Source organism: Elgaria multicarinata, chromosome 1, assembly GCF_023053635.1.
Source record: "Elgaria multicarinata webbii isolate HBS135686 ecotype San Diego chromosome 1, rElgMul1.1.pri, whole genome shotgun sequence".
Classification (NCBI taxonomy): Eukaryota; Metazoa; Chordata; class Lepidosauria; order Squamata; family Anguidae; genus Elgaria; species Elgaria multicarinata.
In genome coordinates, this window is record NC_086171.1 from 72131603 (window position 1) to 72158717 (window position 27115).

The 27115-nt window shown below is 41.7% G+C and overlaps 1 protein-coding gene across 1 annotated transcript; it reads right to left on the reverse strand.

The window, feature by feature from the left end:
- Window positions 1–5974: 5974 nt before the first annotated feature.
- On the reverse strand, window positions 5975–24922 carry CRTAP (cartilage associated protein). The gene is made up of 7 exons (XM_063130282.1): window positions 24404–24922; window positions 22390–22539; window positions 16733–16904; window positions 15164–15292; window positions 14383–14528; window positions 12827–12910; window positions 5975–9243 (listed from the first exon to the last, which is right to left on the reverse strand). The coding sequence occupies exons 1-7, from the start codon at window positions 24893–24895 to the stop codon at window positions 9187–9189; spliced, it is 1230 nt and encodes a 409-aa protein (XP_062986352.1). The 5' UTR covers window positions 24896–24922; the 3' UTR covers window positions 5975–9186.
- Between the last annotated feature and the right edge of the window lie 2193 nt (window positions 24923–27115).

Here is a 27115-nt window from a genome sequence, read left to right on the forward strand (position 1 = left end):
TCTACTGTGATATGTTGCTTGCAACCAATTGGCATATTTGAAAGAAATTTATAAAGCAGGATTAGTGTGGGTGGGTGGAATTGAATACAAAGTAGAAAGGGTTTATTCATATAATTGCACCTGTCATTTTTAAAGCAAGGACAAACTAACACAGACCATTGGTATTTGCCATGCTGTATACAACTTTTAAGTGCAAACCACCACTGTTCCTCTACTTCCTGTTCATTTCAGTGGATTTGTACTAGAGCAGCTCCACCTTTCAATGGATAAGTTTGCGTGTAGGAAGGTGATCACCATGGGCCCATTATACTCTATTAGTTAGAATTATGTCACGATTGGAGAATTTGGATTTTGTTAATTGTTGTTTTCCTTTTTAGAAGTATCTTTTTATATTTGTGTGAGGGTGTATCCGCACAAAGGGGATCTTGTTTGAATGGATTTGAATTAATGATGTACTACTAAGCTTTATTAATCTTTAAAAATAAACCAACATTGTCAATATGGTCAACATTAACCCCTTTTGGGTCCTTTAGTACTCCCTTAAGAAGGAGTGAGACCACTTCACTACACTTTGCTGCAAAATTGTCAAAGGATATTTAGTCTTTTTCAAGTGCAATGCTGTCACCACATTGGATCTAGATTTGGTCAAATAGGGTGCTTCCAGTTAGGGGGCTCTTAGGACTGTGTACTATTCTGCCACTTCCTCCTTAACAATTTTTTTTCTTGTCAGAAGTGGTGGGAAAACACAAGGTTACAAATGAAAGACAACTTCATTTGGACCCCCAGTAGAATTCCGTATTGGAAGCACCCTTAGAACAGACCCATTGAAATCAATGGGACAAGTTAGTCGTGATTAACTGAAGTCCCATTGATTTCAATGGGTGTACTCTAAGCACGACAAAATATGGATCCAACCCTTTGTAATGGAATTGGATGTCTAGTGTAAATCTACCGAATTACACAAGCCCTTTAGGAGTTCATCTGCCACCTTACTTTATAGATTGGCTATAGTGAAAGCTTGGGTTTACTTGAGGTTGATTTAGCATGGTCAAAGATCTGATGTAGATACTGGTGTATCTGTTGCTAAAGATGCGATACTATGGCAGACTGTGGATGGGATTGGAAGTCACTTACCATGCCTAAGGCACTCTTTTTCTCTATGTATATCACAACTTGACATTCATGTCCTCGTACTTCAATCTGTATAGTAAGACACAAACAAACTACTAGAAAAAATAGATGAGGCTGTCTCCCAAAAGCATGTTATCAGTGCCCACCAATATGCATTGATGCATAAAGTACACAGTTTCAACACATATACAGTATTGTGTATGTTATGTGTAAATACACATAAAGAACAAATGTTTCAGATATGGTAAATGCATGGCCACCTTTTAGCCATCATATTAAAAAAATGTCTTTTTAGGTGCATTTCTACTTCTTTTTCAGCATGATATCCAAATAAAATTAAGAATACATTCCAAACTGAGTGTTCCTCAAATATGTCATTCTAAAGTTTAACTATTCTCCTGTCCTGCACTGGATTTCTGAAAACTTGTAGCACTATCTGGAACTCCACATAAGGTCCAGTATGCACATGAAGCATGTTTTCTTCATATTCTATGTGCACCGCTCCGGAAACTATTTTAGATATGGAGTGGAATATAAATATTATAAGTAATAATAACAACAATAATCTAATCCAATGTCCTTCAGATGTTTTGGACTTCAACTCCCATCAACCCCAATCAGCATGTCCAATGGTCAGGAATCCTGGAAGTTGTAGCCCAGATCAACTGGAGTGCATGGTGGACTGGTCTACCTCATTAATTTCTGTGTGTCTGTGTGTGAGAGAGTGTGTGTGTGTGTGAGAGAGAATGAAAATAGATCTCAGTATTCCCTTTGGGTAAAAAAGACTGAGCCTTCCACATTCCACAGAATACACAAGTTTAAATTTCAATCACACTAGAATTCATTTTCAGTAATGCCCATGGAAGAGTGTCAGACCTATAATTAATACAAGATTTTAGATTTCTCTGTATGAAACCAAACTACCAGAAGAAAAATGGTGATTGTTTTGTATTGCATCATAATTGATTAGTGATGGAAACTAAGTTGTGTTTCCTAGCTGTAGACTTGATTAAACTATCGGCCGTACAAGTTTTGTAAATAGTAGCCACGATCTTACATAGATTTAGACTGCAGTCTTACACATTTATCTGGGAGTAAATCCCCTTAAACTAAATGGAGCTTACTCCTGTCTAGACCTGCACAGGATTACACTGTAAGAATGCACAACTCTGCATTGAATCATGGCCAGTATGTTTGCAGATAAACTGTGTAACTTTATGCTTTGAAAAATGTTATATGAAATAATACAGGATTAAACTTCAGTACTAATAATACCATGCAATTAACAGCAAGATCTTTAAAATGAATATATTTGCTATAACATAAGCTGCGGAAGCACAACTGTGCTGTTCTATATGTGTCTATTCAGAAGTAAGCCTGAGCACCCCCAACAACCCCATATCCACCTCCACTTAGAAGCAGGTGCACCATGCAGTGTTTAGCTTAATGCTAATTTTTTTCAAAGAACATTCACAAAAAGGGATAAGCATGCAAAGTTGAGAATACTATCACAAAAAGGCATTGGGATGCCAATTTTAGAATTGTGTTACTTTTCATGAATCATCCCCCCCTGCTCACCTCCAAAAAGGTATCCAGTATGGGCTTATGATACATATACAATCTAACTCTATGTAAATAGCCATTAAAATGCTATTTGAATAAAGTGTGAAAGGTCCCCAGGTGCAAACATTTCACTTACGATGCTTCCAGACAATTTTTTGGACAATTTTCACCCATTTTTGAAAGTGTTAATATATTGATTTGTACCACGCATACTAATTCCATATGGCAATTGTCACTACATGTTTCACAATATATGTACAGAAATGAACAATGCCCCAAAAGCACATAACTGCATACAAAATAACTTATTTTTATACAACAGAAATAAAAGTTCTTTGTAGGACAATTAAGTCACCTAGCTGGTTATATCTCAAGTCTGGATTTTACACAATTAAATAGGTGAGTTCTTAATGAAACATATAAATAACAGAGTTGTTTTTCATAAGTAACAGGCATCCAGTAATAAACCCGTTTCGTCATGCTAGACTTCCTCTTTGAAACAGTTTCATTTTCGCCATGTGCGAGCAAAAGCCGTGGGAGTAGGGTTTGCAGACTCTAAATAGTTTTTAGTTTTAGCTCTCCAAAAGGGTTCCCCCCCCCCCCCCCGGTTAGTCACTGGCAAATAATCCCAATGCTTCAACAGCGGCAGCAATATGTAAGCAGCAATCCTATATCCATTATCTGGCAGTAAGCCCTATTGAATTCAGTGGGTCTTATTTCTGAATAGGCATGTATAGGGTTGTGCTGTTAGCTCACATTTTATATTGATGCACCAGCTGCTCCTCTAAATTTTCTGGCAGTGAATCTCTCACTCTTTGTGGTTTCCTTGAGCACTTACTAATAATGGTATACTATGATATTTATTGCACTGTGGAATGTCATGAACATTGTGTATTTTTCTCCCATGGGAAGCCACAAAAAAGATATTGATTAAGAGTAAAGGCAAATTAAGTACTGTGTTCAAACATGTATATTTGAATAAAAACTGTTATTTCATTGCACTGCAAAAGAAATTAACTGATAAATATGCAACATTAACCATTTGATGGTGTTTACGCAGGTTTTCCTAAATACTATGCTACATCAAAATGAATGGAGTTCAGTCGTGGAGGAAGGGGAGCAAATTAAGATGTAGGCATGAATGAATACACTCTAATCTAATAATGGAATTTATACTTCAGGAGGTACACATCTGGTTTCTGTAAACACAAACAGAAGGAGGGGAGGTGAAACACATTGAAAATGGAAGGGAAGGGAATAAATAACCATCTCCTTATTTAAGAGCAAACTGTTTAATACTTTAATTCTAGACACTGAAGTCAGTTGAGATACAGAATGCTGATTTGCTGGGATGTGAGCTGTGATTTACAAAGCTCCTTAGGTGATTTCTTGACTTCGCTTTTTTAAAAAAGCATGTAGCTTAAATTCCCCACACTAGGTCATTCAGCCCAAAAGCTACCAGAAAAATGAAGTGGCTGTTTAAAGGATGGCAAACAACCAAGAGTTCAGACAGTTGCTATGAAGGATTAGTTGTGGGTTTTTCTCACTGCCCTGCTACAAACTGCATCACAGCTCTATGTTCAAACATTATTAAATGAGAATGTTTTCTCTGGCACCATCTACTTCTCCCTACAGTTTATGCATTGAGGTTTAAAAAAAACTACCCTTGAAATAGTTTTACTTTACAGCATACATTAGAACTTGAAACATATTTCCATAACGTGGTACTTCTAATGTTTGGGGCTCAGTCGTAGCCACAATAGACATTACAGTCACTGCTGCTGGATGATCACATCGTCCTTTATTTCTACCTTTCTGCGCTATAAACTACAGAAGTAGCTCTAGCACCATGCCTCTGAGCAGTTGGATACTGAGCCCAGCTTCTGAATACCAGCATCAGCTACTGCCTCCCAAACTGACACTACTGTAAGCATCCAGGACTAGGGTGACAATGACCTGGTTCAGATGTAATACTGGGCAACCCCTGGATTGTTTAACCCAGGAATTGTGTGAGAAGCAGAGCCTGTGAACCATTTCGATTTTTTATGTTTCAATTTTTAATGTTTCTGATGGTTTTTAAAATTTTGTATACTTTTTAATGTTTACCATTTTAAACTGTTGTAAACCGCCCAGAGAGCTTTGGCTATGGGGCAGTATATAAATGTAATAAATAAAAAATAAATAAATTAACAATCATAGAATCATAGAATAGCAGAGTTGGAAGGGGCCTACAAGGCCATCGAGTCCAACCCCCTGCTCAATGCAGGAATCCACCCTAAAGCATCCCTGACAGATGGTTGTCCAGCTGCCTCTTGAAGGCAGCTGGACAAATCCAGGAGCCCTTTTCCAGGGTTCATGCAATTACCCATGGTTTGTTATTTGGTTAACTCTCAATTGTGTAACTCATGAACAACCCAGTTTCTGGTTACGAAACAACCCACAAAGGTTCTGTAAACATAATTTATTCCGAACAGAGAAAGGGGAAATCAGAATTGGCTTGTGTGCTCTGTTCCTCCTGCATTTCCTGGTTTAAGTAACCCAGCAATTGCCCAACTTTACATGCAAACCAGGCCAATGGGTTTAAATTCTAAACTGTCCTGTAGACAAGCATGATGTACTTTTAAGGTTCTTTTGCAACCATGAAGACAGCCAGTCCTCATGGAATTATTTCCTTAGGTCTGATTCAACAGCTAATCTTCTCGGAAGTCCTTCAACTTGATCAAGGTAAGTGCTCCTATGGATGCATCCCTAGCTGGATGGGGAATTGTATGCAGGTGGGTGCTGTGGTGCATGGTTCCTCTTTCCTATCTCACAACCGATGGGGGTATTCATTTGGCTGGGTGTGTCTTTTTCAGCTCCAGTGAGATCTTTTAAATTATTTAGCAGGGATTGAATGTGGGACTTTCTGCCTGCAAAGCATATGCTCACCTCTCAGCTGTGCCCCTTCTAAAAAGGTTGATATGCCTGCTATTTTGTAGAAGCTGCCTTATACTTATCCATCTAGCCCAGTGTTATGACACTGACTGGCAGCAGCTAAGGTTTCAGTCAGGATTCTTTCCTAGCCCTAGTTGGAAATGCTAGGGAATGAAACTAGGGCCTTTTGCATGCAACACATGTACTCTCTCACACTGAGATACGCCCTTCCTGATATAAACTAATTCTAGCAGCTTTTACCCCGAAACCCATTTTCAACTAGATTACAGTAATATTAAATACAAAATGAGTAGATAAATCACAACTAGTCATCAAGAAGACTCTTATATTGTAGAAAACGTACTGCTGAAGAATTTTTTTTAAAGCACTTTATTGTTTCAGAAAGTGGTACTTGGATTGTCCACATCAGAACCAGGCACAAAAATATAGCACCAACCTCTCAATGAACAGCGACAAAAACTAAAGCACCATTACTACTTTAGATAACTCATAGTCTCTAGATTACAGATGAAATGGAAGAACAGAATGAGAGAGTGAGAGCCAGGAACAGAATTTATAAAAATAAAATGACAGGCATAGTACCATTTCACCTGAGCAGCTGCACAATTTGAACATGAGTATTTTGAAATGTGAACCAAAATTAGAAGAAATCTGCATATCTTTAGAAATCTCAGTGACTTTCCCCATAAAGATCAAAGGGAAAGATCACTGAATTGTTAGTATTAAGTAGATTTATATTTTGCCTTTCCTCCAAGGAGCTCAAGGTAGCATATATGTCTTCTTGCAAGTGCGGGGTGGGAATGGGCAGAAGCTAAGCTTCCTTCTACAGGTACTCAGCTTTTCATTACGAAGAACTGTTAAGGTTGTCAGCCAACTAGGGAAAAAAGGGCTATAGCAGCTTGAGCAACAGAAATCAGTAAGCTGTAGCCTTTCACAGTATGGAGATAAACCTTATTACCAGATAATGGCTGCAAATCAAGCTGCTGCTAAATGGTGGAGAAATAGACACCAGGAAAGAAGCTGGCAACCCTGCTGTGAAATGAAAGCTAATTTTGTAACAAATGGCCTCTGTACTTAAGAGAACAAAGTAAATTCACACAACTGCAATAAATAACTGTTTGTACCATAACAATGACAAACACAAGTCTGTAATGTGATGCTGTAACGCATCATCATGGCAGAAGAGAGTCAGTCAAATTCTGTTGTCTCTGTAGAGAAAACTGCTTCAATGGACCTGAGTATGGAATTTGGTCCTTTAAGTAATTTCCATTACTTATGCAACAAAAATAAACGAAAATGTTTAGATGAACTAGTCATGCAAATGAAGAATCTTTGACAGGACTGGTGTTGCAACCCTACACACACTTGGGTTTAAGTGCCATCAAAGTCAATGGAGCTTCTGAGTAGACGTGTATGGGATTGCACTGTGCACTGATGCTGTCAGGGCAGGACTTTGGGGGCAGACTGAGTGATGTAAGTGAAGTAATAGATATTGTGCAGCATCCAATTCAACACTGCCACTAACATGAATTAAGTTGTGTTAACATAAGCAAATTCTATCCCAATGCTTGCTGGTGCAATGGGTCAACAAGCATTATTGGCATTGCTCTAGAGATCGCTTATGCTAGTGTAGGGGTGGGCTTTTGGTCCAGAGTTTTCTCTGTCAGGAGAAAGGGGCTCAGCAGGACCTTGCATGACTGGGTCAGGCACCTCCTGCCCATGCTACCTGTGTCCCAATTGGGATACAAGCAGCACAGGAAGAGACTCAGCAATGCTTGCAGGCCAAGTTGGATGCTGCCTTCTCATGCAGACTGCATCCCAATTACAGCATGAGTGGCGTGGGAATCCCTATTTTATCTCCGATTGGAGATAATATGGGGATTCCTCTCCCTTGCCAACCCTCCAGGTCAGGGGGTGGGGCTTGAGGAGAGCAGGGGGCAGGGCCCACAGAGTGTCCAACCCTCCATGGGCCGGTTTGGGCACATCCACAGGCTGGCTCAGAGGTTGCCCTCCCCAGCAACAAGCATAGCATAATTTATGTTAGTGTTAGTGTTGAGTTGGATTCTGCCCATTATCATCTAAAGAGGACAGAAAGCTATGAATCAATCAAAGGTTATTATACAGTCACAGACCAGTTCAAAGGACAGGAAGCTGTAAGATCATTAACTATTGAGTCTAAAATTATCTAACTGCATCACTGGTGCTATATGGCTGCAATCCTATACACATTTATCTGGGAATAAGTCCCATTGAACTGAATGGGGCTTACTTCTTAGTAGCCATATACAGGATTGCACTGCAAATCCTAAATTGCTCATTCGTCAATAAACCAGCATATCCAATCAGTTCTCATTTAGGGGGATAGATGCAGTGTTTCTGTACAACTGATTCATGAAATACAGGGTGCTTCCAACTCTGCTAATCCTCCACATGTCCACACAGCTAACAAGGACCATCATGAGCTGTGCATTCCATATTGCTAGCTTCACAAGGGGTTTTAGGACTTGAGATTATATCCTGGTGGGAAAAATAATAATGAATTCCTAACCTAACGGAACACAATTCATAGTACTTGCCATGGACAAAACCTATGAATCCAGACTTTGGATATATTGCGAGAAACAAGGAACCAGAAATTCATTTCTCAAAGGCCTGCCTCTAGCAAACATACACACAAACTGGCTACTTTTCTGAAATTTGGCTCCATTATATTTACTTTTATTACAGTATGCAGAAAATGAATTAGGTCTTCTCTTTCTTTCTTTTTTACTCAAAGCCTAAAATATCACCAGTCCCACTCTCTAACCTTGGACATATAACTGAGACCTCAGCTAAATGAACTTAATAGAAAATGCTTAATTTATTGGCATCATTTAGATCCAGCCAAATCACAACCTTCAATATGTTTTCTCCAGTGATGTCTCACCAAAACCAGTTTACAGTGCAATCTAACAGATGTTGACTCAGAAGTAAGTCCCATTGAGTTCAATAACACTCTTAGGTGTCTATAGGACTGGAGTTTCAATTACTTTAGACTAAATACTTGCGGTGTAACTGTCCATTTATGGAGATTAAAAAAACACACCCTGGTATGTATAAAAATATAGCATCCTTCCAAAAATACAGAGTGCCTATTTTTTCTCATTAACTTTGATTGTTTGATTTTTGCCCTGCTCTTCAGCTCAAAAAGGGTCCCAGAGTGGTTTACAAAGACCCATAGAGTTTGTTATTAAAACCACATTTTTGCTTCACCGAAGCTATGATGCATTTGCTGAGCAGAATGAAAAAAAAGGAAGCTTGGTGGTTCTTCAAAAATCCCAACAGTTAAGATACTTATTTTTATTTAAAAAAAACACATTAAAGAAAAAAAGGAAAACCCAGGTGTGTGACATAGCGGAGAACTCGCAGATTTATTCAGATGACATCTGAGCGGGCTTAAGAAAGATCTGAGGTATTTCTAATACCTGAGCTAAAGGTGATGCATAGTGTTGTAAAGGAGCAAGAGTGAGAATTCACTTCTCAAAACTCATGAGCTTTACCCCTCACACTTGTTTAGAGTCATTGCATTCCACCATCCACTTCCAGGAGTTCATCAAGGTATTCTACTACTTCACCCTAGGATAGATTACAACAGAAAACAGAGAACAGGTTAATTCTGCACAGTGTACCTTTAGGGACAAAACAACCTTTTTAAAAGCATTTTTTAAAGAAATATCTGAAGGAGTTGAAGGCCTACTCAGCTAACTCTAGGTTCAGACAGGATGAAGATTTCTCCTGCTGAATACTTGATTTGCATCTGATGAAGGACCTGTTTAATGATACTTTTACCACCTCCCTTTTGAACACAGGGATTGAAAGTGAATGTTGGAATTCACTTCAGTGATTCCTTTCAGGACTGACAACTTTTTACCTAATCCTGTGCTTTGAATAACTGCTTTATCTGAAGATATGAGCAGATGACATTTGAACATGTGCCATATAGATGCCACCTGTGAATGGATACTTATTTGGTCTGCTTTTGTTGAAATTTATGTATAGTATTTAGAAACCTATCTATCTATCTATCTATCTATCTATCTATCTATCTATCTATCTATCTATCTATTTATCTATCTATAAATGAAATGGCATGGTGGGCTGGCTGGTGAATGCTGGGAATGGTAGGACTTTTTCCTGTTTAACCATGTGTAGAATTGCACCCTAAATGGCTTAGATCCTGGCTATCTGAGGGACTGCCTATGTTGGTATGAACCTGCTTGGTTCTTAAAATCAGCAGGAGCAGCCCTGATGAAGACATGGCAGAAAAGGGCCTTCCCTTGCGTTGCTCCCAAACTCTGGAACATGCTCCATCTGGAGTTGTGACTGGTTCCCACTCTCTCTTTATTCCGGAAGGGGGTCAAGGCACACCCTTTTACCTTGGCCTTTTCGTTTTTAAACTGTTGGTATGGGTTTTAATTTCCACTGGGCTGCTACTGAAAATGGCAAACCTGTGTCAAGGTCTCCCTGTAATTTTTAGGCACACTTACCTGTATCATTTCCCTGCATTTTCTTGCCATTAATATAGAAAGAAATAGGCCATAGCTAGACCTAAGGTTTATCCTGGGATCATCCAGGGTTCGCCCCTGCCTGAGCAATGGATCACCTGTGTGTCACCTAGATGAACACGTTTGATCCCTGGACGATCCAGGGATAAACCTTAGGTCTAGCTATTGCCACACACTTAATAGTTGCTGGCCTGCACATTGACACCTAATCGTGTGTGTGTGTGTTTAGAAAGTTAAGGAAAAACTCAGCGTCCTCCACTTCTCTTTCTTTTGACAAGGGTAGAAGATGCTAACATATTTCTGTAAAAAAAAGACAGGGGGGGGTCTTGAAGATTGCCTTCTTTCTGAAAAGTTCATTGAAACTATAAATGCCCAGAAAGGGCAATGAAAGCTTGCATAAGCGTGCCAGGTTATCTTCATCCTGCAACTCATTTTTAAAAAGGCAAACCAATCATAACTAATGTGAGAGTGGACACCTGTTACTCCTTTTCAAGCAGTGAAATGTTTGCAAAATCACTTCTGTGCACAATAGGAGGGAAGAGATTGGATGCTGGGAACTGGGTTACATAAAAGACCACAGCTTTATTGATAAGCTGGAAAAACCCACTCTTATAATGCTGCCGAGACCAGAGGGAGCTCCAATTTCTGCAACATCCATCATGGAAATAAATATTGAAAGGGGCCACAACAATCTTGTGAATAAAATATAATACATAAAAGTAAATACATGGTATTCAGTGTGGGAGGAAGAAGAGTAGGATCTCAGGTATATGAAGAACGGTATATTCCCATACAAACCTGTCTGATTATTAAGCTCATCCTTTGAAGCCCTTCTTTGTGTGCCCCCACCGCCAGAGATTTGGCAGGTAGAAGTAGGGGAAAGGAACATTTGGCTGTGGTGCCTCAGCTGTGCCAAACTGAATCACTTTCAGCAGGCCAGAGCAAAGGCTTTTATGTCTACCCAGGTCTTTTAAAAAAATGTCAAATGGTTGGCAGCATTACTGCTTTAACTGCTGCTCCTGTTCTTTTTACGTGCTCTGCTGTGTTATGCTGTTTTGTACTTCTATATTTTTGACCTGCTTTTAATTATCATTTCATTTTGTAGGCCACTTCGGAAAAAGCAGGACTGACAAGAGTAAAAATGTTTTACAATAATATAGGCTGATATTATAATCTTTAATACTAGACTGCAGCCACCGCTGTAGGGACATGGATTTGGTTTCTTTGATGGTCATCCACAAAACTACAAAAGAAGAAATGCTTTCATTCATAGTCACTCGACATGCTCCTTTTGACTATGCAAGCCTTTCAAATTATCTCACAAAAGTGGATATCCCTATAATCATTATTATTATTATTATTATTATTATTATTTTGTAGCTTACATTTTCGCTGTTCTTCTCTGTGATGTGTTGACTGTTGAAACAGGCATGGCATGCTGGCTAAGGATGATGGGAGTTTTAATCCAACCCATCTGGAGGATACCCCCTGTATACCATATGGTGGCTGTGCAGTGGTGCTGCATCATTTATACAATGCAGCCGCCAACTCGCAGCCACCATGGGCTTTCCCCCTGAAACTGTCCCCTTTATAAGTTGTTCACTTATCATGGCTTTTTTCCTTTGCTGCGAGGTCACCACCTTCTGTCTGTCATCTGTTGGTGGTGACCTCACTTTGGGTTCAAGCTGGGAGCATTCCTGGGGGTGGCTCGAGGGCCAGGGTACGTCGCGGTAAACTGGGAAGGCAGGGCAGAGGGTGGGTTCGATGAGCCGAATGGCCACTTGCACTGCAGCTTTCTCGGCTGCAGTGCAAGTGGTTGCTTTAAAAGCAGAGCCACATACAGGGCTGAATGGGAGGGAGGAAGAGCAAGATGACAGGGATGTGTGGCTCCATTGCCATGGCAATGGAGAGCCACTGTCCTCTGCCAGGAATACTAGTTGTGTTTTGGGGCTGTGTGGTGTTCAAGCTGTGGGGTTTCTGCCAGACCTATATCCAGGTCATTGAAAGCAAGCTAGGCTGTGACCAGGGAGGATCAGCTACAGAGCTCTCTAGATGTCCAAAAAGATAGATAGATAGATAGATAGATAGATAGATAGATAGATAGATAGATAGATAGATGGATGAGACAAGAGCTTAGGGAAGATGATGACACAGGGAGATTTAACCCCCCTTTAATCCTTTTGTGACTGAGGCCAGAATTGGGAGGGATTCATGGAGAAGTTGGGCTCGCTACAACGTCACCTACATCAGATCAGTAGGGGAAGAAACTAAAACAAGTTTTAGCTCTTTTGCATGCTCTCCTTTGTCACATGTTTTTCACTTCTGTTAAAAACAAAAATTAGAAGTTACTCATGTTTCATTACGTGATATTGAAACAAGGGTTGTCCTCTTGTTTCCTGGCTCTGCTCCTCTGTCCTGAACAGCAGCCTGGCACTCACACATTAAGCAAGACAAACTTTTCCTTCCATGATGATATGAGAAATCCTTCACCTGTTTCATTACTGCATGTCAGACTGTTCTTAAAAGCAAAGAAGCAGAATTGAGTGGGGGGAGGGGAAGGTAGCAATCCTACTCACGCATTGTACCGGACCTTTAGTTACTTCTAGAAGCCATTAATTGTGATTTTGACAATGGTATTAATCTACTTTACTTACTTCATCATCATCCATCACATGCTCTTTTGCGAATTCATACATTTCTTTCTGAAGTGTTGTTATGTTGTAATATTGCGCTGCTTCCTAGAAAGATAACAGCAAAGCTCAATGTCCAACAGTACCAACATGGACTAAACATCATTGTTAACACAGGCTCATACATGAGTGAAAACAACATCTCTTGTTCTAACTGATATGCCACAGGGGTCTAGAATATTTGGGTGGCCTCACTAGCCAAACCAAAAATCATGATTGCCAGGATCTCCTTGTTCCAAGAAAGCCCCTCCAGACTTTTCAGCTGGAAAAGGCAGCCCTCTGCTGACCTCTGTTGCAGGAAAGCCCAGTTGGATGGGCACCTCACCTCCATGCAATGAAGGAAGCCCCTCCCCCCCGCCACTAGAGGCTGCCTGGGAGGTTGCCAGGCACTCTGCTTCTGAGTAACCCAGCCATCCCCCCAGTTTTGGAGCTGTGGACAGAGCAGGGATTCCCATGTAGATGTTGGGATGATTTCTGTCCACCAGTGTTCAAAGCTGGGAGGGATGCTTCTTGGTCATCATGCTGGTGGCACAGTCACCAAGGTAAGTGTAGCCTGGTTTTCACGTAACACTAACCCATAGTTCATTTAAACCATCGTTAGTTGCCCTACCGAGAGGTTGACTAGGAGATGATCAAACAAATCATAGTTTGTTTTCTCATTCCCTGGATTGTTTGTTTCCCTCCTCCTTCCCCTGCTTCCTCCCGGTATCCCAACTGCTTTTGCGATACTGCATTACTGGCATGTAAAAAGGCTGGGTTTTTTGGCTGTTCTTGCCCTAGCCTGATGAAGCAACCCATGAACGACCCACAATTTTGTGTTTGCACATAATGACAAACCATGGTTAAAACAATTCACAACCCAACAACAAACTATAGGTTCTCTTTAACCCATGATTCAACAAAGCATGTTAAATTAAACCCAGCGGAGGCTGGTGGCTCTGATGTCAGTGGGGTGGTGAATCCATTCCAGGTTTCAGTCAGAACTCTAAAGGAGCTATCCAAGACTTCTGATTGGTTCTGACTGAAACCCACAGCATATTCACCATCCCACTGACATCAGAACCACTAGCATTCACTGACATAGTTTGTTGTTATGAGTGAATCAGGTTTGTATCACCCCAAAAGGTCAAAGCTTCACTATTATAAGCCTATTCTGGTATTCACCTGAGCATGCAAGGCCTAAAAGTGATCAGAGACAGGGGCCCACATGCAAGCCCCAACATACCTGTGTGTGCCAGCTCTTCTTCAGAGCTTTACACATTCCTTCTGCGAGTAGGAATCCTGTTAGGATAGGACTCCTAACCATGGCGAGGCTTCTAAACACAGGCAGCCAAATGTGTTTAGAAGCCCAACCTTTGTACAGAATCTCTAAAAGTCCGAAGAATAGCCTGCATGAGTGGTTATATCAGGACAGCGCTTAAATGCACGCACCAACCAATGCTTGCACCAACCAACCCTCGTGTTTTCAATGTGCCATGCACTCACTGCTGCAGGTTGTGATAGGCCAACATTTCACTTACAGGTCTAGGCTGGAAGTCTTCATCTGTGAGTCCCCACTTGTCTTTGTGATATTGATAATAGACAAGATTCTGTTTCATGACTTCGTCTTTCTGGTCAAAGAGCATGTAGCTGGCAACGCACGGTGCTGCATTCTTCAAATCATTCACTGGATTAATATAAAATGAGACAAAGTCAACTTCTCAAGAGAAGTTTTGAAACAGTTTGTTACCTCTACAGTTTGAACTCACAGGCTATGCTTAGAATCTGTGTGTGTTGCGTATGTATACATACACCTAGAAATATGCATATGAGCTTTTAATCTTGTTACAAAAGAGAATTTCACTTATGGACCCCATAATTAGAACACCACGCTATGCCCTTCTCCTTCTCCTCCTCCTCCTCCCTCTTTCCACCTTTCTGTGATGGTACCATTTCTATACATAGATAGAGCTAGTGCTAAGAACTCTTTTCAAAGACTACTGTTTGTGTAATTGTGGATAGTCTCTGTGTGCAAGAAATAAAAAAAAGTCCTTTAAACACAGTAAACTGGAGCTTTTTTTGCAAAATGAGAAGCAGTTCTAGAAGGAGTTGCTGCTAGAGCCAGAACTTTTAAGATAAGGTGGAGGGTATTTATTCCCATCCCGGTGCTGAAGACCAGCTCTTCTAGCAGGCAGGATTAGGATTATTCTCTCTAGTGAAATGGAAGATGTTAAACATGCTAAACAGAAGATACATGTATGAACACGCACACATATATAACCCCAATCCCAATTTAAGTTTAGAACAGAGCCCCTTACTTACATTTATAATAGGCAAATTGCAAGTAGTGGTACATAGTTGCAACGAATTTCTCCACAACGTAGCCTCCTATGACAGGTGTCAGATCAAGTTCACACTTCAGTTTGCACTCAAGAACTTCAATGTAGTGATCTTTACAAAACAACAGCAACACATGTTCTGAGCATTGTATAGTTATTTCTTTAATTCACTTTAGTAACCAGCATTTCTACTGTAGATACCAATTCCCTGAATTTCAAAATCATTAATGTGATGTGATATTGCTCAGTATCTGGAGGTGGTGGGAGCCAAAGATAACATACTTCATAATCAACAGCTGCATATCTTTCTCAGTGCAGTTATACTTGACTGTAGTGCCACCTATTGGTACTAACTGACAAATTCCTGGTAGAAGAAGTAACCATTTACTGTTGTATACAATCTACTTTATTTATTTATTTAAAACATTTGTATCCCACCCTAAATCATCAAGATTTCAGGGTGGCATACAGATAGCTATAACTAATCATGGTGAATTAATTGCTGTATAACAATATTATCATTACCGTATTTCTTAGAATCTAAGACACATTTCCCCCACCCATATAAACATCTCTAAAAACGGGGTGCGTCTTAGAATCGCAGGTGCATTTATTATTTCTTAGAATCAAAGCTTTTTTTCTGTTGGTGGTACTTAAATTAGTGCGCGTCTTACAATCGATGGCATCTAAGAATCAAAGAAATAATATTGTTGGAATTTCATAGTTTTGTTTAGTAACTTGCAGAATTAAAAGCTATCATGCTTTCCAGCCACAAAGAGTATTATAAGGAACTAACTACATTATATGGAGACTTGATACAGGTTTTTATTGTTTTGTTTAAAAAATAAAAATAAAAATCCACTTTAATTGGAGTGGAATCGCTGAGTGAAGAGGAAGGCTTAACCACTTCCCAGCTCACTGTTTCACCACTCCAAATCAACCCTTGGATGACTTTCCTCCTCTGGCATCAAAGTTAGCCAGCATAGCAAGTGATAAGGGATGATGGGAGTTGCAGTCCAACACATCTGATGGCCAGCTTCCCCATCCCTGGCTTAGAATGTGTGCTAATCTGTAAAGGTTGTTACTTTCCACCCCCAGCTGAACCACTGATTTTTACACAGATTTAATATAATTCTATGCTCTGAAATGCATGCTCTACTTGTATTTCCATAGTTTATTCTTTGAAGCAACTAGTTACCCATCTATGTGACTGCCTGGACAATTAGCATGTGCATCAAGCATTGCCCAGTATGAGCTCTCTCTTCCTCTCCTTTTCCCCAATTCCCTCCCTATGGTTTAAACCAGCCATCCCCAACCTCGTGCCTTCTAGATGTGTTGGACTACATGGTTGGCTAGGGATGATGGGAGTTGTAGTCCAACACAAGCAGAGGATACGAAGTTGCAGAAGGCTGGTTTAAGCCCAGACCTCTGACAGCTAGTGCTATCAGAAAGGAAATCCATAAATAGCATAGATCAAGTAGGGGTATTTTAGGAGACCAAGGAATCCTTCAAGAATCCCTTTCCTAGATTTAGAACACAGCAGACCACCCACCTGCTACAGACAGGTAGAACTCCTTAAAATCTGTGATCTCTCGGGAGACTTCACAGGCACCTATACAATCATCATAGGCTTTGTAGAAATCGGGCAGTGCCAGCTCCATATCTGTGATGGACGTCTTCCAGTTTTCTCCATTGTATGCTCTTACTGCCCGGACAAATAAATTCTGAGAAGAGAAGAAATTGTAAGAAGGTGGCAGGGGTTTGAATTGAATGGCCTTATTAAAGACTGCATCGCTAAGGCAAAATGGACAAGAGTGCTTCAATCAACTACTATCTATTTTGCCCTGGTAGCAAATCCAGGTAGGGTACTCTACTGACACCTAGCTTGCCAGCTACCTCTTCATATGCTTCACTCCCAGCAACCACTTAAGACTCTTTTCCCCCCCAGCTGCACCCTTGGGCATGCAGTCTCAAATTCACCATGTCTTCTCTTAAAGTTGTGGATTGAAGGACTTGCTTTCTGTCACCATTTTGGTAAGTGGTATTGAGACCTGAAAGGTTATCAAGATACTCTGTCATGATTTCTTTCAAAACAAACAATTATATTCTTAAGAAAATAAATAATGGGGGGGGGAACCCTGAAATATCCAAATGCAAAACAGACTAGAAAAATTTACCTCAGCAACATGTGCTCTGGGATTAAAGCATGCAGTTAAAATACATCTAATTCTTTGTCCCAAACTAATCAATATCTAGCCAGAAGTTCTCATACAGTGGTGGTTTGTGGAACAGCTAGCAATAGCTGTACTTGGTCCTGCACTTAATTCCCCCCCCCCTTTTTTTGTGACAAAGGAAATCAAGGCCATTTTGACTTGGGCTGGATTATTGAACAAGCTAACAAGGACCTAGTCTATGGCCCAAGACTTTTATAATAGGGCACTGGTGCATCAATGAATTTCTACCTAAAAGATTCCAGTTAAAGGAGCCCTTTTCAGCTGCATAAACTAGGACCCATGATTTTCATAATATAGTGCTGAATTAATGTCAGTGATAAAGAAAATAAATTAAAACATGTTATGTTTGTGCTTTAATTTGTAGAACAAAAAATATATTAAATTATTAATAATTCTAAGGGAGGTTGTGTTATTTTCCTACTGATTTTATATCAGTTTACAATCCTAACCTTAAATATTGAACTATTAAAAATATGTCTACTTATTATTATTGTTATTATTATTATAATTTATTTATATAGCACCATCAATGTACATGGTGCTGTACAGATTACACAGTAAATAGCAAGACCCTGCCGCATAGGCTTACAATCTAATAAAGTTGTAGTAAACAATAAGGAGGGAAAGAGAATGCAAACAGGCACAGGGAAGTGTAAACAGGCACCGGGTGGGGTGAAGCTAACAGTATAGAGTCAGAACAAACTCAATATTTAAAAGCTATAGGGAAAAGAAAAGTTTTTAGCTGAGTTTTAAAAGCTGTGATTGAGTTAGTAGTTCTCAAGTGTTCTGGAAGAGCGTTCCAGGCGTAAGGGGCAGCAGAAGAAAAAGGACGAAGCCGAGTAAGGAAAGTGGAGGTCCTTGGGCAGGCAAGAAGCATGGCATCAGAGGAGCGGAGAGCACGAGCGGGGCAATAGTGTGAGATGAGAGAGGAGAGATAGGCAGGAGCTAGGCCGTGAAAAGCTTTGAAGGTCAACAGGAGAAGTTTATATTGGATTCTGGAGTGAATTGGAAGCCAATGAAGAGATTTCAGAAGTGGAGTGACATGGTCAGAGCGGCGGGCCAAGAAGATGATCTTAGCGGCAGAGTGGTGGACAGAGACCAGCGGACTGATGTGAGACGAAGGAAGGCCAGAGAGAAGAAGGTTGCAGTAGTCCAACCGAGAGATAACCAGTGCGTGAATGAGAGTCTTGGCAGAAGAGACAGAGAGAAATGGTCGAATCCTGGCAATATTATACAGGAAGAAACGACGGGATTTAGCTACTGCCTCGATATGAGGAATAAAGGAGAGCGAGGAATCAAATATAAAGCCAAGACTACGAGCTTCCTTGACCGGAGTAAGCGTGACATTGTTGACAGTAAGAGAGAATGAGAGGTGAGGAGAAGGTTTAGGAGGAAAAACAAGCAGTTCAGTTTTTGCCATATTAAGTTTCAAACGACGATGAAGCAGCCAGGCTGAGATATCTGAAAGACATGCCGAGATACGATCGTGAACATCAGGAGAAAGTTCCGGAGATGAGAGATATAATTGTGTATCATCGGCATACAGGTGATATTGGAGGCCATGAGATTGAATAAGCTTACCCAAGGGCAGCATGTATAAAGAAAACAACAACGGGCCAAGCACCGAGCCTTGCGGAACCCCTACTGAAAGGGGAAAAGAGGAGGACAAGCTGCCGTTAGCCGACACGCTGAAAGAGCGACCCTCTAGATAGGAGGCGAATCAGTTATAGACAGAGCCACAGAGTCCAAGGTCATGGAGGGAATCTAAGAGAAGATCATGATCAACCGTGTCAAAGGCTGCAGTTAGATCAAGGAGAATAAGAATGGAATAATGGCCTTTAGACTTGGCAGTAAGAAGATCATTGGTGATCTTGGTAAGGGCTGTTTCAGTGGAATGCAAAGGACGGAATCCAGATTGAAAGGGATCCAGAACAGAGTTACTAGAGAGAAAGTCAAGACAATGAGAGTAGACCACACGTTCCAGGATCTTTGAGACAAGGGGCAACAGAGAGACAGGTCGGTAGTTAGACAGAGATAGTCGATCAAGAGTGGGTTTTTTGAGAATGGGAGAGACTGTAGCATGTTTAAAAGCAGAAGGAAATGAACCAGAGGACAGAGAAGAATTAATGATGTGAAGCAAGGATGGGAGGATAGCGGGAATAAGATTAATAAAGACGCGAGAGGGAATCGGATCACGGGAACAAGTGGAAGGCTTCGACGAGCGCAGTATTTTAGACAGTTCATCAGCTGAGACCGAAGGGAACGCCGATAGAGTTGCAGGAGGAACTGACAGGTGAGGAACAGGAGCTGGAAGCAGAGCAGAGCTGGCCAGATCGGAGCGAATAGTTTGGATTTTAGCATTGAAGAAAGAGGCAAAGTCATTGGCAGACAGAGAGGCGGGGAGAGATGGTGGATTAGGCTTCAGAAGAGAATTGAAGGACGCGAAGAGCCGCTGAGGGTGCCTAGCATTTGACTGGATCAACGTTGAGTAGTGCTGCTGTTTGGCCAGTGAAATGGCAGAAGAGAAAGAGGAGAGAACAAATTTGTAATGGACAAAGTCCGCCCAGTCCTTGGTCTTACGCCACAGGCGTTCGGCTGCCCGGGAACAAGAGCGAAGGTAGCGGAGGAAAGAGGTGAGCCACGGTTGGGGTTGAGAGGGGCGAACTATCCGAGTTGTAGATGGAGCAAGATTATCAAGAGTTGAAGATAAGGAGGAGTTAAAGGAGGAGACGGCTGAGTCCAAGGAGACGGCTGTGAAGACAGAAGGAAGAGAGGAGGCTAGAGACTGAGAAAAAGCCTCATAGTTGATAGAATGCAGGTCACGACAAGGGCGTGAAGCGGGACGTGAAGGAGGGGGATTGTGAGTAATATTGAAAGAGACTAGATGATGATCTGACAGAGGAAAGTCAACAATAGAAAAGTCCAGGACAGAGCAGTTCCGAGTGAGGACAAGATCCAGACAGTGTCCAAGGGAATGTGTGGGTGCTTCAGACCAGAACTTAAGATCTTAAGAGGAAGATAAGGAGCGAAATCGTAGAGCTGCAGCGTCGTGAGGGTCATCTACATGGATATTGAAGTCACCCAAGATCAGAGTAGGAGAGTTGTCAGAGAGGAGAAAGGACAGCCACGAGTCGAGATCAGAGAGAAATTTAGAGGATGAGCCAGGGGGGCGGTACAGAACTGCAACCCGCAGTCGCAGCGGAGCGAAGAGTCTCACCACATGTGCCTCAAAAGAGGAGAAACAGTGTGAAGGTGGAATGGAAAGAGGCTGGAACTGGCACAAACTTGATAGTAAAAGACCCACACCACCACCTCGTCCCTCCGGGCGACTCGAGTGAGAGAAAAAGAGTCCTCCAAGAGAGAGGGCAGCTGAGATGGCGGTATCATGGGCGGGAAGCCAGGTTTCAGTAAGAGCAAGGAGATGAAGAGATGAAAAACAAGTCCTGGATGACAGGGGCCTTGGAAGCAATAGAGCGACAGTTCCATAAGGAACACGAGAAAGGCAGCTGGGAAGGGGGGAGACACCGAATAGGAACTAAGTTGGGAGAGATGAAATTGGAGCGAGCCATAGGAACAGATATGAGGAGAAAGGAATTAAGAGAAGAAATGAGGAGAGAGATAGCAAGTAGGCAGGGAAGTAAAACAGGCGCGGGACGGGATTAACCAGAACTAGCCTGGCCAAGACCAGTAGCAGCAAGCAAGAAGGTAGGCACAGAGAAGTGCAGACAGATAGGGTATGTTAAGGCAGTCACATTGCCAAAATAATAACCCGACAGTGCAGGATAACATGTCCTGAAGCAGAGGTAGTGAAGACCGGTCCGGAGCTGGGGTTCTTCCTCTGAGGTAAGAGTTCTTGCAGCTGGTACGTAGGATTGTAGTCTATAATACATTTAAAATCTAACTACAGTTCGTTTGATTACAGACACAATGGAGGAATTTCCTACACAAAAATAACATCAGTATAGGAAATTTCAAAAACCACAAAAAAATGCCTGTTTTACAATGTTTACATGTAGTGGGGAAGTGATATTGATAGTGGCTTCCCAATAGGAGTACATGAAACAAAATATTGTTTAAAGCATTTTTTGCCCACTCTTTAGATGAAAACAGATATGCCTGTATTTGCAGAGTTCAGCTTTTCCTGACCACACTTGAGACAGAAGACAACTGTAAGCTTTAAACAGGACCTTTACTTAATATTAACAGGCTTCTTCTTAAAAAGTAAAGCAGGCAAAATAAGTAGGCAAAAGTGAAACCAAAACCAGCACCCCAAGGCCATAGCTAGACCTAAGGTTTATCCCTGGATCGTCCAGGGGTCAAACCTGTTCATCTAGGTGACACACAGGGGATCCAGTGCTCAGGCAGGGGCGAACCCTGGATGATCCCAGGATAAACCTGAGGTCTAGCTGTGGCCCAACTCTCTACAAGCATTAATTATTTGAGGTGCAATCCTATGCATATTTAGATAGGAAAAAAGTCCCGCAATTCCCAGCATTCCTCAGCCAGCCATGCCAACTGGGGAATGTTACGAGCTGTATGTTTTTCCCCCTACCTAAACATGCATAGGATTGCACCCTTAATAGTTTTTCAAACAGTTATTCATCCTTCCATTCAGTGGGTCTGAATTAATGGATGTTGCTTATTACAACATATATAACATGACAAATTGCACATAGGATGTATGCTATTTCCTATGCTGTACCTTTACATGATAAGGTATTAGACTCCCACTTTTTCACTTACTATATTACTTATTTCAATACTATAAAAAGTGGGGGTTCAGATATATACAACAAATAATAATGCTAGAGAATTCGGAAGCTATTGTAGTTTAATAAACTAGTGTGCAGAATTAAAAAAAAACATTGTAGCTTAATAGACCCTAAACTAAGGGTCTTCCTTTCTTTGGGTTAGCTTTTAACAGAATATAATTAATTAGATATATTCAGAAACATAAATAGGATAGGAAAGATACCTCATATGATTTCGTTTCTAAATCTTTAATATAGTCTTCAGCATCAGGCAAGCTTTTGTAGTATGCCATATTCCTTTGCATCATCTCATCATCAGGATGTTTCAGAAGAAATGTGTGTGCTGCTGCAATGGCTTTTGGAAAGTTATTTGCCTAGCCAAAAATAATTTGAAAAACATAGATTAGAAACCCATTTTTGAAAAGTTCACTTATATTTTATAAACTTCCCCCTGTAGCATATATATATATATATATATATATATATATATATAGAGAGAGAGAGAGAGAGAGAGAGAGAGAGAGAGAGAGAGAGACTTCACTCCTGTCAGAACAACGTTTCAAATATAGTAAAGTTATATTAATGCTGGGATACATAAAGCACAGTTATTTTTAGTTTTAGAACAACAAACCATTTCCAATGAGTGAATTGAAAGATTTGTCTGAGGGTGGGAAAGAGGACTAAAGAAAGTAATGAGACAAGTGGGAAGCTGAGGAAAACTAGACTGGTACAAGTGTGGGTAACATATTCGGAAGGAGGTAGGGGAACCGTGTTCATATAATGGAAGTGACAAAATGCTGCATTGTACTGAAGAGAATCAGTAATAAATTAGGTATAAAGAAACAATTCGACCTTCTTCAGATAAGGGACTCAGAAAAATGCAAAAACAGTTTGTGTGTGACTAGTGTAGGTTAATAATGTAGTATGCAGAATTTAAAAATTACATTGTGGCTAAATAGACCCTAAACCAAGGGACTGCAAAATAAAAAAGCATATGGCCAGATTATGGAAATGTGGGGCAAGCAGTGTGCACTCTGGTGTATAATAAAGTACTGAATGCAAGTTAACAATGGCCTGATAGTACATGCTGTCCATCAATCCTCTCTCCTTCCAGGGGGAGCATCTAACAACTACAGATTTCTGTCCATGGTTTACCATGATGTCCACATGGGGATACAAGCCACAGTCATAAACTATGCTTTGTTGTTGGAACAAATGGTAGAACATGTAAGGTCAACATACAGCTGGACTGGCATGTGGAGCATGATGAAGATATCCAGTAGCATCTGGTATATGATGATATTGGTAATGAATAGAAAAGGACTTGTAGACTCGTGGCACAGGTGCAACTGGGAATTAACAAGCAAGATGTGGTATGCTGAGATGATAGTAGTTGGATCCACATGGGGAATGGATAGACACAGACACATAGCTCCTATGGGCCATGTGGTGTGATATGTGGCATGGAAAACACTTCTGAAACAAAGGAAAAGCTTGGTGTGTGGCATAAATAAGGAGGCAACAATTAATGACCGATTGGCTAAAAAAATTCTGAATAAATGGAAGAGAGAAAAGACAAGTATGAAGTTTAAGTATAGAGCATCACGTCTTTATCACATTTGGATCTCGCCCTTCATCCAAGGAGCTCAGTATGGCATATTTGATGGTCATTTCATTTTATTCTCACAATACCTTTATACAATAGGTTGGGATGAGAGATAGTAATATGCCTAAGTAATCAGAAAAAGTGGAAAAATCTGTGGAAAGGACTTGTGGTGTAGTGGTTAATGCTAAAGTGTACTTGTGCACTTAGTTAATGAGAATCAGTTCAAAAATGAAAAGCCGGTCCACAAATCCATGGAGTCCTGGGTGACTCTGAAAGAGGCGGTCCGCTGCAGAATCCACAGGCCAGATTCATAGAAATCTGAACTCACTGGAATCCATGGCAGATACCTCCTCCCACAGCCTTAGTGGCAACTTGAACAAAATGCTGGTTTGGTGCTGTGGAGGAAGGAGCAGAGCAACAAGCAAATTAGAAAGATGGACAAAGAGCAAATGTTGCGCTGGCCTCCTAAGGAAAAACTCCAAAACCCATATTAGGGCATACCTCCGAGAGGCCAAACAAACAGTTCACGCACTTTTAGTTGGCCTAATCAATGGCACTGCCCTACCACGGATCTTGGGACGGTGGGGCGGTGCAGGAGGGAGACGGGCAGCGGAGAGCAAGGCGGGCGCTACCTTGAAGTAGGCGAACTGCAGGAACTTGTAGGGCTCGCGGCGCTGGAATTCCTCGAGCACTTCCCGGCTGGGCTGGGACTGGCGGAAGGCCGGCAGCCCTTGCTTGCAGCGCTTGAGGCACTGCGCTCTGCGCAGCAAGTCCGCGAAGAAACGCAGCTCTGGGAAGCCGTCGAAGCGGTCGGGCGGCAGTGGCCCCTGGCTATCGGCGCTGGCCTTCTCGTCCTCCTCCATGCGCACGGAGCTGCAGTTGAGGTGGCAGAAGGCCTCGCTGTCCCGCAGGAGGCGGTAAAACCTCAAGCTCACCTCCAGGTAGCTGACGCTCTCGGGCCAGTTCTCGTTGGTGTACTGGTCCAGGCCGTAGCGGTAGGCGGACTCCAAGGGCATCAGCTCGTCGCGCGGGAAGCTCCTGAAGCTGTAGCGCTCATACTGAGCCCTCGCCGCGGCTGAGAGCAGGCAGAGCGCGGCCACCAGCAGCTGCCGGCGCCGCCACATCCTTCCCGGCCTGTGCAACAACCGGGCACCACGTTGCACAAAAAGAAGGGACGAAAAAGAAGTGCGGGGGTTGGAGTTCAGCGTCTTTCCCGACCAGGCGGGGATACTGGCGGATTGACGTGCAAGGAGAGCCCTCCTCCTGCGGCTGCTGGCTGGCCCCTCTTCCAACGTAGTTGGAGCTGCGCTTGGGAAAGTGTTGGAGGGAGGAAGGCCGCGAGAGGCTGCTGCTTCAGAGAAGGACATTTGTGGAGAGAGAGTTAGGCTCCCTGGAGCAAGCTGGTTCAAGCAGCAGCAGCAGCAGCTGTACGAACAAGGCCGGGTAAAGCTGGTAATAGGCCCCGGGCCAGATAGGAAATGTAGGCCCCTATTTCAAAGTGTTCATTAAGTATTTTTAATCAATTCTAAATACATATGAAGTAGAACGATTTATAAAAAAGGTAATGGCAAACACTTTTATTCAAGATGCATATAAGACATTCTTCACATTCAGAAATGCTTTATGTGCTTTTCTTTGTGCAAATTCATCAACAACAACAGAAAAATCAAGCCACTTTGCCCAGGGGGACCCCTCAAAATCATAGGCCCATGCCAACTGGCCCCACTGCCCCCCCCTGCCCAGCCATGTGTACAAATCCTTCTTCCCCAGATGTTCGTTGTCTCCCCCATTGCTGCCATTCTGCTGCCCAACCCTGAATTAAGTAGCAGTGGGGATATTTTTGGAGGGAAAGGGAGCCACGGAATATCAAGAGTTAATTATCTCTAGTAAGCTGGAGTGGAGAGAGAACAGATGTCTTATGGTACTTGAAAGACCTCACTTAAAAAAACCCCACCACCCACACAACCACTTTCCCCCCTGTAAATCCATTGTTTTCATAAGTGACATGTTGGGAAAGAAGGTAATCATTATAAGCTGTTAAAAGTTACTGAGCTTGAAAAAACAGTTATCATTTAACTTACGTTTCTGATGCTAGTGATTCAGATGCACAGATAGATACAGACTTGGTGGCAAGATTATAGACTTTGTTCATTGATTTGTACATTCGTTTCTTTGAAGCCCCACTTGGAAATGTGGCAGCACCATCTAGGAAGGAAGATTGGCCATGGCCTTTGTGACTACTACTAAACTTAAAGAGTCTGTAGACTCTCCATTCAAGCATACATAGCAATAATGAAGAAAAGACACATTCAGCACTCTCTAACCAACATGATTGTGAGTATAAATATATAATTAATTATTATTATTATTATTATTATTATTATTATATTTATTTGTATCCCGCCTTTTGCCCAATGCTGGGCCTCAAGGCGGCCTTATAAAGTTTAAAATATACATGGGGGGGGGGAGGGAAACAAAACCATAAACAATTAAAAAATACACAACAAAATTATAAAACACTAACATAGATGGAGGGCTGGATTATTCTCCAAAGGCCTGCTTGAACAAAAAAGTTTTAGCCTGCTTCCGAAAGGCCATCAAGGAGGGAGCCAGCCTAGCTTCCCCAGGAAGAGAGTTCCAGAGCACCGGAGCAGCCAACGAGAAGGCCCTCTGCCATGTTCCCACCAAGCGTGCCTGTGAAGAAGGTGGGACTAAAAGAAGGGCCTCTCCAGAAGATCTCAAAGCAGGGGCAGGCTCATAAGGGAGAATACGTTCTTTCAAATAACCTGGACCCTAACCATAATTAAAGTGTTCTAAGGGTAACTAATCAACTTAGACTTTCGTATAAATCTTAAGAGAAAGCCCGTAGGGTGTACACTATCCTGAAATACCAAAAGCCGTAAGAGTTTGTGGTAGATTTCCTTCATTGTGCTACTTTTTGACCACTTTGAAAGCAGACGATATAAATATTCAGGCATAGGGGAGATACACAAGACTGCTGACCTGAGTGCGCTCTTGGTAATCATCATAACACAACTGGGTTCAAAGATAATTGATCTGAGGGTATTTCCAAATGGAGGGTTCCTAGTTCTGCCAATCAAAAGACACTGGCCCCGTTCAGACAACACGCTAACCATGCAGCTTAACCACAAAATGGTTAACAGAATGCATTCCGTTAACCATTTTGTGGTTAAGCAGCATGGTTTAGCAGCACGGGGCCACTGTGCTGCTAGCCACTCTTTTATGTCTTTAACTGAATTTTCATGGAAAGAAAAAAGATGGAAGAAGCAGAGGAAAAGCACGTGAAGGCTACAAATGGAAGTTGTTGTCATCACGACTCCCCC

Coding starts and splice junctions, on each gene's coding strand:
- CRTAP (XM_063130282.1), bottom strand. CDS start 24,895: ATGTGGCGGCGCCGGCAGCTGCTGGTGGCCGCGCTCTGCCTGCTCTCA. Junction 15,293..16,732: donor GTTCTACCTGTCTGTAGCAG/GTGGGTGGTCTG, acceptor TGTTTTGTAAAG/ATCACTACATTGAAGTTCTT. Junction 12,911..14,382: donor AAGACTTCCAGCCTAGACCT/GTAAGTGAAATG, acceptor TTATCTTTCTAG/GAAGCAGCGCAATATTACAA.